This window comes from Chlamydotis macqueenii, chromosome 4 (genome assembly GCF_036417535.1).
Source record: "Chlamydotis macqueenii isolate bChlMac1 chromosome 4, bChlMac1.mat, whole genome shotgun sequence".
In the NCBI taxonomy this organism is placed as follows: Eukaryota; Metazoa; Chordata; class Aves; order Otidiformes; family Otididae; genus Chlamydotis; species Chlamydotis macqueenii.
Genome location: NC_141559.1, coordinates 2,541,795 through 2,554,026, shown reverse-complemented (window position 1 = coordinate 2,554,026; position 12,232 = coordinate 2,541,795). Strand labels below are relative to the sequence as shown.

Below are 12,232 nucleotides of genomic sequence, written 5' to 3'. Positions count from 1 at the left end.
ACAATAATAAATACGCATACAATACCTGTGAATAAATATAAAGTTATGATCAAGAGAAGTTTTAAGTTTTAAAACCACCAGTAAATCTGGAGTAACTAAAAAATTTTTGGTAAAGTAACTGAGACAGGTATTCATTTTTTAAGATGAAGATTGATGAGCTTGCAAATGAAACTGTAAAACTTGTCTGCCTCAGCACACAGGATGCACGAGTCCACTCAACTCCTGCTTCCCAAAACCTTGATCCTACTGAGATGCCGACATAAACAATTCCCAGATGGGAGATCGATGTTCGTATTTCATTATGGGTTATGAATGCAGTGAGTGTTCGCATAGCACATGATATTCTCAACAGATTCCCAAATGAAAAAGCTAGAGTGGGTTACAAGATGCTGCAAGATTAAGATGCTTAAAAATCTATACCACAACAAATACAATTATTATTGAATACAATTAAGTTTAACAGGATTAAAAAATTAAAAGTGAGGATATCTGGCATCTTCAGAACTGAAACATTCATCTGCAAATTGCTGTACTAACTGCTCGTTGTAGATCCCAGTTATTCAGTCACAGTAGATGACGACAGCAATGACCTGCTCGGCCAGCAGCACAGCTCCTTTCCTCGAGAAGGCCACTTAAAGAACTTCTATTTTCACATTTCCCTTTCCATTTGAGCTACGTCATCTTTTTTCTGAGTTTACACCTTACCGACTTTGAAAGCCACCACTTTCAGGCAACAGAATGCTATTCTGTACACAAGTCTGCAATAAAATCTGGAGGAGGTAAAATAACCGGTTGCCTAATTTGTACTCTCTCGTTCTTTTTGTCTTCTACCTTCCAGAAACCAGCTTTGGTTTCTGTAACACAAAATGTTTGATTGATGCGTACTTTGACAGTCTTTGATACCTCATTTTTTGCATATATATTTGTCTGTCACAGTTCTGGTAAAGAGGAAAAATTCTCACTTTGCGATGAATGAAAAAACAAAGCATCCTTTGATCTTACCCTTCCCTAAAACACTTCTTTTTGATCCAAGCCAAAAAAGAAGAGAGAAAGCTTTTGTCACCAAAGCATGTTTCAGTGGGAGAGAACACCAAGCTGATGTTTGCTCTTCTCGAGTGTGGAGAAAAGAGGAGGATATGCATTCTTATTTGCTGACACTCAACATTTACCTGGCATTCATAAGCATTGTTAAACGACGAAAAAATAAAAGCAACAACAGAGCAGGTGAATCGCACTGACAACCAAACAAGTAGTCAACAATTCCCATGCTCTGTCACTCCGAGGAATACATTAGGAATAATTCTCCGAAGGCAGCTAAATGGCCAAAACGAAGGCGGGTAGCACTGGGGACTAGGACAGCTCAGAACTCACCCGCATCTTCTGACTCAGAAAAAATCCTTACAGCCACGTTAGCAGCCTTTGCTCACGGAGCGTGCGTGAGCAACGTGCCCTTGCAGCTAAAAAGGTTAACTACATCACGACGCAGGACCAGCAGGTTGAAGGCAGTGATTCCTCCCTTGCCTTTGGCACTCGTGAGATCACAGCTGGAGCACTATGTCCCCTTTTAGGCTTCCCAGTACACGAACGACACTGACATCATGAACTGTGTCTAATGGAGGGCCACCAAGATGGTTAAGAGTGCAAAGGTTGAGGTAACTGGGCTTGGTCACCATGAAGATGTGAAGGCTCACGGGAGATATCACTGCTGTCTACAACTCTCTAATGGGTGGCTAAGCAGGGACAGCATGAAAGGCAACAGACAAGCTGAAAGACCAGAAATAACAAATAGATACAAAGATTTTTCTTCTTTTGTTGTTATTATCATTATTTACTATGCACTTGCTGTGGAATTTCCATCCTTGAAGATGTTCCAACCTTGACAAATCCCTGAGCAACCTGATTCAACTGGACCTTGTTTGAGAAGGGGGTTAGATCAGATCACCTCTAAGCATCCTTACCAACCTACATTATTCACTGATCTCATAAATAAAGAACAGAACAGTTACCAATAAACTTCTTTTTATGCTCCATATGGTTTAATACCAAAGTGGCTGCAAAGCATTCTGTTCCTGATTAGATGTCCATTTTGTTAGGTGGATTTCTACCCCCTCTGTCCCTTCACTTCTCAAACACAATACGAGAGAAGGACCCGAGAGATCCATCATGAATAAAAGCTACACAAATAGAAGAGATCCTTAGTTATGAGGTTCTCCTTGCATAGTGAAGACCATGACCTGAAACGAAAGTGCGAAGCGCTCTGGACAACACCTGGCTCTGTGCTACCGCTCTGTTTCCACTAAGAGCACTGAATTACGTAGAGAGTGCGCTGAAATCAGAATTCTTGGAGGTTCTGCTGACCAACAGAAATATTCAGGCTGATCTCCGAGATCAAATTACAGAAGGAAATTAAAATAGAGGACTTACCTATAATTTGACTGGTGCTTCTGTTAAATGCTTTTTTCCCCCTCCCAGGGTAAAACAATGAAAAACGGACACATCGTACCACCTGGGTGGGGCAGGAATCACACACAGATTCTAGTCTGTGTACTTAAATTAGAAGGTGCTTCAGTGAGGTCCTACTTCATGACAGGATGTTCACGACAGGAAAATTCATAACTACAACAAGATAGTTAAAAGGAACTCCCAAATCAGCAAAGCTAGCTAAAGCAGCCTCTGCTGCTGATCACACTGGTGGTGTTTCCCAAAAAAGGTTCAGGCACTTACCCTAGGCAAACATTGTTTCGTAATTAGGGTTTTTTTGGTATATTTGTTTCTTCTACACAGTAGAGTCCCTCCACTTGGAATTCAATAGCAACGCCAGGATTCTAAACGTAACAATTGTTGCATCTCATCAAGTGCATGAAAATGGGAGACGCTGAAAAAAAGAGAAGCTCATTGACTTGCGCAAGAGAGTCCTCAAGTGCTACAGCTGTTTCCATTCAGATACAGCAATTAATACTGTCAGAATTGATTGGATTTGAACTCATCTAACATCGTTAACGCTGAAGACAATCTCATTGGTGCTTAGCAACTGGAAACGGGCTGAGAGAGGGACGCAAATCCTACCTGCAGTTGCCTTCACCAATATGGGAAGAGGAGTAAGAAACTTGACGAACTCCATTACTAATCCTGCTACGCACAGTTAATTAATCTGCAAATCACTGTATCTAGTGAGAGAAACACCACAGGAGGAAGTCCTTTGCTCTGGAGAAGTATCACAGAAGGAGATCAGTTAATTTTCTAAAATACCTAGGAGCCATACTGGTAGACCAGTAAGATGCCTCTGTTCCTTGGCAGGGACGGCAACGAGATGTTGAAAATCACCGCTCTGCAAATCATCGCTTTTTGAAGTGCAAAACCACCACACTCCAGAATGACACTGCCAGGTGTATATTTGAGAGACAGGGAGTCAGCAAGTGAAGATTAACTTTTTAAATATATCTATATATGATGTGTCACTACTTCACTGCATCTCTTTCTGTCATACGTAGGGCTTCTTACGGAAACACCCCAAAACTGTATTTCATCAGAAAGCGCATCTTTCACTGTTCAATGCCCAGTTTGCACACGGATTTTAGAAGACTTCCACCTTCCCGTTTTGATACTGGGACTCGTCACCCAAACGCACACCTGTAACAGAGTACATTCATCCCTTTTTTCTTCAGATAAAAAAAGCACAGCTATCACTGAGTGAAGCAACAGGCTGCTCCTTCAGACTGCAGACATCTCTACGACATTAATTCGAGAGATTATTAGAAATTCAAAACAGAAGGTTACAATGATTTTTTTTTTTTTTTTCTGCTCACAGACAAAGCACTCTTCCTCTTCACTTTCTACGTGGGATGCAGTCTAAAAGAAATTTCTGAAGAAACAGTCGTACTGAATCCCACACAATCTGAAAGAAATCATTAAGACAACGACACGACGGGACGTGTGGGTGGAGTGACAGTGTTACACCACAGTCAGGCTCCTGTTAAACAAAAATTAAAGAAATAAAGGCATGTACTTGGCCCTCCTATTAAAGAAGTCCATATGGCACCTTTTTTTTTTTTGTGGCAGCTCTTTTAGGTACACTTAAACAAGCCACTAACCTACATATGTGTAACATATTTTATTAAAAATAAAAATTTCCTGCCAAGGCAGTATCTTTGGGTTAAGTATTATTTTTTTTTTATTGCAGAATACAGTCTTCTATTTGTTCTGTTACTATCGAGCTACGGATACCGGTATCTCCAGCTCTGAAGTTGTTCAAATGCTTTCCAGTTCAGATTGCAAACATAATCTCCTGAGATATGTCTGGCATTATACACTCAATTTAAGGGCAGAAGTGGACTAACTGCAATTACAGTAGGCCATAGTTTCTACCAGTACAACAAGAAATAAAAATGCCAGCAGTTTATAAAAGGGATATTGTCCCTAGAACTCAGAATTCTGCATGCATTTCTCGGAAACGTTCAGGATTAAGATTTTTCCAATTCCACACAGAAAGGATTCCTTTGTAGCCCTTAAAAAAAAAAAAAAAAAAGGCGAAACAAACCCCAGAGCATGTCAGAGAACAAGCATGCATGCTGTGCCCGCCAGCCATTTCCAGTCAGAGCGCTTACCTGGGACGCACACAAACGACAGACAAATTCCTGTTGAGCCCCGTTAGGATTTGAATCCTGAATGCCTTCACTGCAGACAGGCTATTTAATATTTTTGTATTGCTACTCTGAAATCTAGTCTGCAAGAAGTCTTCAGAGATTTCTTCAAAAAAAATTAAGTCAGAAAAGAAAACAGAATGTAACCTGTACGCGAAAGCACGCAACTGATTGTGGAAGATTCAGGTTCTAACTTACCTACGTTGAATGCAAATATTTCAGTTTGTATGCTTAGAAATGAGCTATTTCACATTTCTGGGGAAATAACGTATTCTCATTCTAACCAGCCACACCAGCTTCGGCCTAAAAAAGCTCTTGAGAATGGGGGTAGTGTGTTGTTTGTCAAAACCATCAACCGTCCTGGAAAAATTAGCGGTTGAAACAGATAATTTTACTTAAATAAGTCAGTTTTGCAAGACAATTCCTAACCATTCGTGTTTGCCCGTACCCAGAACCAAAAGCAGTAAATTTGCAAGTGAGTGGACAAGTTTGCTTGTCCCAGGGAAGAAAGAGGACGATCAGTGTTGCTTTTTAAGAGTCTCAGACACACAGACCACGTTGTCACCATCCCTTCTTCCACTAAATCCCTGTTTTAGGCAGAAACAAGCTCCACTTAGGCACAGTCACTACACGAGCAGCTCACAGGCCTGAAATTCCTGAAGCAAAATGGGAAATAAGAAGGAAACTCCTTTCTACATGCTGGGCATTTTACATTCTGCTATCAGCGAGATACGAATTGGGAATAAAATACTGAAAGAGTCTTTCCCTCTGGGAAACTCAGGCTTACCTTTCAGTCCAGCAATGGAGATTTTCTGTAGAGAAACTACTCTTCCACATGGTTTTTTTTTTTTATTTTTCCTTTACAGACACAGACTTGCAGCAAATTATTTTTTCCAAGTCATGTTTGCTTGGCTTTGGCAGATACCATGCAAGTTCTACTTACATACCTACATTTTATATCAAATTCCACTTCAACAGTGACTCTACTTATTCAACATTTTTAATAAGTAATTCTTACAGTGACACTTAAAAATCAGTTTTTGTGCATGCAAATGACCGAATATGCCATTGGCTCTGTTCACATCTGTTTGCCCGGCTCACTGTACCAGAACCATGCATTTATTTTGTGAGTTTGTACATCTAAACATCTAGAAGTTTGAATGCCACATCCCCAACATGCTAAACAATATGCAAAACATACTTACAAGTCAAAGACTAAGTAATGGAATCCTTCTTCTGATATGCTGTCATGAAGCCGCACTATTGAAAGGGGGGGAAAAAAAAAAGAAAAGATAAACACCAGTCATCTTTTTCATGTCTTCAATGTCTGTCGGTGGTTTTTGGGGGAGAAGGGAGGATTTTAACCCTACTGCAGAGCTGGTATTGCATCTTTCATGTCACACAACTATTTTCTCAGCAGCATTACGGCATAAAAGTTGTAAACAAAAGATGATGGGGAAAAAAAAAGCCACAATTAATCCTAGATTTCAGCAGAATAACAAACTTTAAGGGCTATGTTCACAAATCCCACTATCAGACAGCAGATGCTGGTTTTGAAAGAGAAAAGCATCATTGTAAACTAAAAGCATTTGACTGTACTAAAGTAAATGGAAAGCAAAAGTGCACATTCGGTTAATAATTCAAGATTCTTTCTTAACTAATCATTAAAAAGGAACTTAAATTAAAAATGAAATCACCGTCTGCAGTCCCTAGAGTAATTAGCCGTTTCCTAGTCTCACCTTCTCCTTCTTCTAACTTTTAATTAAACACCTTCAACTCCAGTTGAGAGAAAATAGTCAAATATTTAAACACGTTAACTACTGAGACGGTGACTAATTTAACTGTAAGACAGTCAGTTGCAATAGCCTAAAAATACAGTACTTCTTCCTTCGGAAGCTTTCTGGCCACTGGAAACATCATCATCATCATCATCCATGCTTGTAGGTGAAAAAATAAGACAACTTGTGTGTGACTTGTTTATGTTCCCTTAAAACCAAAAAACTCACCAAAACCAAACTGCTCATCCCCTCCCTATCAAACAAGGACAACCAGGTCATAACCAAATCCGTACTCCACCATTTGGAATAGTCTTCCAGAAGAACAATTCAAGCCCACATTTCTTGTTAAGACTCCTTACGCAAAATAAGAATGCAACCACAAAATACAAAAATTACAGATATTCTGGGTATACAATACCTTTGTAAGACAAAATCCATAAAAGAATGCCTCCCTGCACTCATTCAGGGCTTGTACCAACCTGCAGTGTATTTTCATGGTGGGATGTCCATGCATGGGAAGCAAGAAAAAAAAAAACAAGCGGAGGAAGAGGAGAAATTCTGGGAACGGCAAGCTTACTCTTATAGGTTTAGTTTGCTCCATCGAAAGCATGCTATTAAACATTTGCCTTAATTTTAATAAGTTGTACATTCATTTGTGAAAGCTGATAGCTAAAATGAATCAACCTCTCAAACACCAACACCAGGCACATGTGAAGCTGCTCACAGCAACGAATTTGATGAAGGAGGAACTCTCTCGCCACGCATCTGACGGGTGCTGCGGGGAAGGGTATCAACTTGTTCATGGGAATACGGACGGGAAACCACGAGGGAGCTAGAGCCTCTAGAATTACAAACCGCATCAGCCTGAGGAAAACAGAAAGCTCTGACTGAAAGGCTGGAAGATTTTGGGTAAGGAAGGCTCAGCGTGACCTACAGACGGGAAGGGTAGGCAGGGAGAGGAGCCAGTGCCTGAGGCTGCGACAGCTTGGCCAGGTCAAACCGCCTCTCGTTCCATCACCGGGAAGAGCCTTTTCTGGAAAGACGGAAGCTGCATGAGAGGACTTGCCAGAAGCAAAATGATGTGATGTCTAGAAAAGAGTCGTTAGCCTTTCCAGCGCTTGTCACAGCCAATGAGCTCACAGCATCCTAACGATTAAAACCCCATGTCGTGTTTACGCACGCCTACGTATCCATATCTAAAGTTTTCCACGAGAACGCACTGGTCAGCTGCAGAACTTCATTTCAGAATCATAGAATCACAGAAGGCTTTGGGTTGGAAGGGACCTTCAAAGGCCACCCAGTCCAACTGCCCTGCAAGGAGCAGGGACATCTCCAACCAGATCAGGTTGCTCAGAGCCCCGGCCAACCTGACCTTGAATGTTTCCAGGGACGAGGCATCCACCACCTCATCCATTTCGCATTTTAAGAATTCAAATCACATCACGGTAGAACTACGAATTAAGTTGTGAGGTTTTTCTTAATTACTTTAAATGAAATGGCAATTTCCAAAGCTAATTTTCCCGCAATACACGAAGCTTTGTCAGTAGCTTGATCCAAATCATTACCACTTATAGAACCAAATAAAAAAATCAGTGGCCTAAAATTGCTTTTTGTTCAAAACTGAACTGGTGAGGTATGTGTAAAAGAAAAGGATTTTCAGATTTCCCCAGATGGTAGCTTTATGTATTAATCATTTTTCACACAATACATGACATTTAAAATAAAAAAAAAATCAAATAAACATGACTTTTTTAACTTAATAATATTTAGCCCAGGGAAACATCTTGTGTTTACACAATACTGAAGAGAAAACCAGCTCTTGGCTGACTCACTGCCCGGAGCTCGTGATGATTCAGAAGAGCCAAGTAGGTCTAAATCAGAATTTGCGGTTTTGGCTGGTTCTATACGCTAGATTTGTCTAAGTTTTTACAAAGTGCAAACCTTGAGCACAAAAGACCAAGGTAATGCATTGCTGCCAAAAATAATAAAAACCCCCAAAACCCGAATCAACTTTCTTTCTGGTTGCGTTCTTTGAGTTGAGATCTCAATACCCCCAAATGTCCGGTCTTTAAAGCAAACCAAATGTGAGATGAGACACCACATACCGGTCTAGAAGAGCATCCTGACATTTCTAGCTCAGAACAGAGACCCCTAAAACATCTGGCTTTTGAGTACACTACTTCATATGGCAGCATTCAAGAACAAGCGCTCAAAAATTAGCAGTGGGATTTAGGACAGACCCTTGGGTACTTCACAGAGATGCAACATAATTCTAAAATAGCAAATCTGGGAGAGCAGCTAGTACGTTTTGCATATGCCTCTCCAAAAAAGTGTAAAACTGTTTAAGATCTAATACACAGCAAATTATACCTTTTGACAGAAACTGCTTGTTCCTGAAACAGATTGGTGAGAACTCTAAGCACCTTTTCTCTACGAGCACTTTTTTGGATTCAAAGCAGCGCTCCTCTCCTCGCTGCTCGCTAACAGCATTATGCTCAGGACAGGCAGAAGCCTTCACGTTCGATTTCCTCTCTCACGTATGGACATTGACAACTACCAAATAATTCTGGTGAGGCAGAATATTTGCTGCCAGTTGCTTTCAAAGAGCTCTGAAACATGTAAAACAATCCAGATTTTTTAAACGTCTTTTGAGAATTGAAACCAAATATCGCATCTTAAAATTGCAAAATTAAATCCACCTTTAAAATATTATTTTGGTATTAAAACCAGACAGTCTTGGCTTGAGCTTGTGGTCACAAAACAGCCAACAGCCTGTGTTCATACACATACTTAGTCTTTTTTCATGGTTCATTGCTCCTCCTGCTCTAGCGTGGATTTGCTACCAACCAGCTGAAGCAAAGGACCATGTTCTTTAATTACCGCTGTATTTCTGAAATACGGAATGACTTTCTCACACACGTTTATGAGAAAGTCATCTCCTAGGTAAGAATGAAGTCAGCATGAACATACCAAAGTAACAGGAGAAGACTAAGTGGCACTTCACTGCCTTTGGTTTGAGGCATATCCTTTCCTAGAAGAGGGCTTCTCTGTTCAGTGTCACCGCAGAACCACAGCTCCCTTCTGACTAGAAAAGGACAGCAATTTGAGACGATGAACGGTGTTTTTTCTCAGCCTGCTGAGGCTATTTCCTTACAAGCCAACTTCCTCACTGTAGCTCCGTGGTCCCTCTCCTGCAGCGGGTTATGGAGAAGACGTTCAACAACCTTTGACAACAAAGTCGTTGCTCTTCAGCAAACCACTTGAAATGCCTGATAGGAATCCAGGGAGTGCACAGCTCTTTCTTTCGGAAAAACACTAAGTCCACAAAAGATGCGGAATATCCCTTCGGATTCAGCACTGATTTTCATCTGAAATACTTTCCAATCACCACTCGGTGATAATCATTATAACAATGTAAGGGAGAACTCCTATTGGCTCTATTAGCGTTGAACGTAGCCATTAGTGAGGGCAAGTTCCAATCAGATTGAAAAGTAAAATGATCTCCTTTATTTGACTCTTTGTGCTGAAGTACAGGGTTTTTTTTGTCTATTCTACAGAAAACAGCTTGATACAATGGCCAAGCAACTTTACTATCTCCTTTCTGAATTTCTGCCTTTAAAGAAAAAAAAACCAACAAAATAATAGTATTCTACATACTTTCTATGAAAATCAAATTCTTCCAGGCAAGGAGACAAGTCAAACAGTAGATAAAGTCAGATGAGTTTCTTCAGGATAACGATACCTCATCATATCTAAAACTACTGCCCAAAACATTTATTTTTATGAAACTGTTGAAGTGATCATTTTGATAAATTTGGTGTCTGAATTAGTTCACACTACAAAGACACAATATCTGAGAAGACTGACCTTCAAGTAGAAGTTACGGTCCATGGTCAGCACAGGAGCTGCACAAATGTGCACGGAGGTGTCAAACTGCCAGAGTGACGGTCACCACAGGAAGACTCTTTCCATGCAATCCCATTTATCGTGTTTATGAATAAAGCATGGAAAGGGATAATGTACATAACGGTAACGTCGTTAAAGACACTCATTTTCCCTTTGGTGCTGAAGACTGAGGTGTATGGACTCCCAGAAGCATTGATCCTGTAAGCTAGATGTCTTGACTGAGTGCACTGTTAGGAAGTTATAGGGCTCATTCACCAGTAATAAAGGTTTAAAATGGGTCTGAAAGGTACAAACGGGTATGTTGTATTTGCTGAAATACGCAAGTTACTTCTTCAAGTTCCTGCCCTCCTGCGAGAGGAGTGAAAAAGGGACAGATGTGCTCTCCCTCCACGGTCACTTCCCAAAGTGTGCTGAAGTATTTATGCAGATCTGTTGCACATCATTAGAAAAAAAAAAAACAAAAAAACCCAAAAAAACCAAAAAACACCCTTTAAAAAATGAGCTTAATTACTTAGTGGGATGAACTTTATGGAAAGACTTAATCTTTGGTATCTGCCTGCCACTAGGTATGGGATAAGCTGCTGCATTTGAAAATAAAGATGTAAAACAAAACCTGAAAAGACCTCAGTCACTGACCACAGATATAGTGCTTGGTAATATCTGAACCACTCCATTTTCTATTTCAAAACACTTGTCTGTAAGTATTTTCTGCTCTTTCGTTTCTGACAAAGAATGTATCGCGCTCAACAAAACTGCTTGGCTGAGAAGTGGAAGATCTGCAGTGGCTTCGCACTGTTAGGACTCAGATCTTTCCTGTTCTACTAAATAAACCAAGGTGATGAGGGAAGGAAAATAAAGCTACTGCTAGAGCTTTGCCAGAAACTGGATGCCAGTGCAGGAGTCATTACAATAGCACCAAGAACTGCGACCAAAGTCAAAATCCATCTTACAACTTTTGGCCTAGATCCCAAGATAAACATGAAAAACACAAAACTGCACATGGGAGCAGAGCTGCAGACGCAAAAGCTTGCAAACCACTGCTCAGGAGTGCTGCTGTGTGCACTGATCAGACACCTACTGCCTTCAGAAAATCCCCATACTCGCTGCAACCTCATCCGCTCTACCTCGATAATCCATGTTTTTCCATTGCTGTCACTACTCCCTCTCTTCTGATGCATGGTATAAACCATCTCCGTTAAGCAACCAAACTCCCAAATAGTTGGGTACACGTCACGGAGTCTCCGCCACCATTAGCGGACCAATGCCCCGTGTCTAAGTCAGCTTGCTGAAAGCTGAGAGGTAACCACAGAAGAGACCATGCGGATGTATGGAGTGAAATGGAGTTGGCAGCTGTGCGGCGCAGAGGTCCCCCATCACCTGCCGAGCCACGAGACGACGGATGCCCAAGCCACGGAGCAGCCCCGGGCTCTTGCAAGCGGGCAGTGCTTCGCGTGTGCAGGGAAGTGTCCTCTTCCCCTGCTCACACTTCAGGGGAGTCAGAAATTTAAGCAGTCCCATTAAAGCTGAGATTGCTCCTTACGGTTGTACCTCCTCACGTACAACACTCCTCTTCCGAGACCACAGACGCCTGGGGCTCTCTATAATAAAGCTGCTCAGTTACAGCAGAAAGAACTTTGCAAATATTAATAAGAGCCATAACCTAATAATCTGAAATATTCAGAGGCTAATCTGGTGAGATTAGTGCAGCAGCAGTGCTCAGGGGCAGCCGATTTTTGAAAGACATGAACCGTAGAGTAATGCTTTGCCTATCTATGAAAATAATCCTCCCCCTTGCTGGTAAATACACAGGGGGTACACTGGAATACTTACTGTCATTAAATGACTTTATGCAAGTCAGCAGTGCTGCGTACGCTATCAACAGGTCTGTATTCAGCACAGCTAATCAAA

The 12,232-nt window shown here is 41.1% G+C and overlaps 1 protein-coding gene across 29 annotated transcripts in view; it reads right to left on the bottom strand.

The window, feature by feature from the left end:
* Nucleotides 1-12,232, bottom strand: part of CAMK2D (calcium/calmodulin dependent protein kinase II delta) — a 131,651-nt gene that overhangs the window by 50,645 nt on the left and 68,774 nt on the right. For all 29 annotated transcript variants that reach the window (XM_086747069.1, XM_086747099.1, XM_086747082.1 and 26 more), the window contains one exon: nt 5,846-5,900. In XM_086747069.1, coding sequence (XP_086603195.1) covers nt 5,846-5,900 — 55 coding nt within the window. The remainder of the gene's footprint in view (nt 1-5,845; nt 5,901-12,232) is intronic.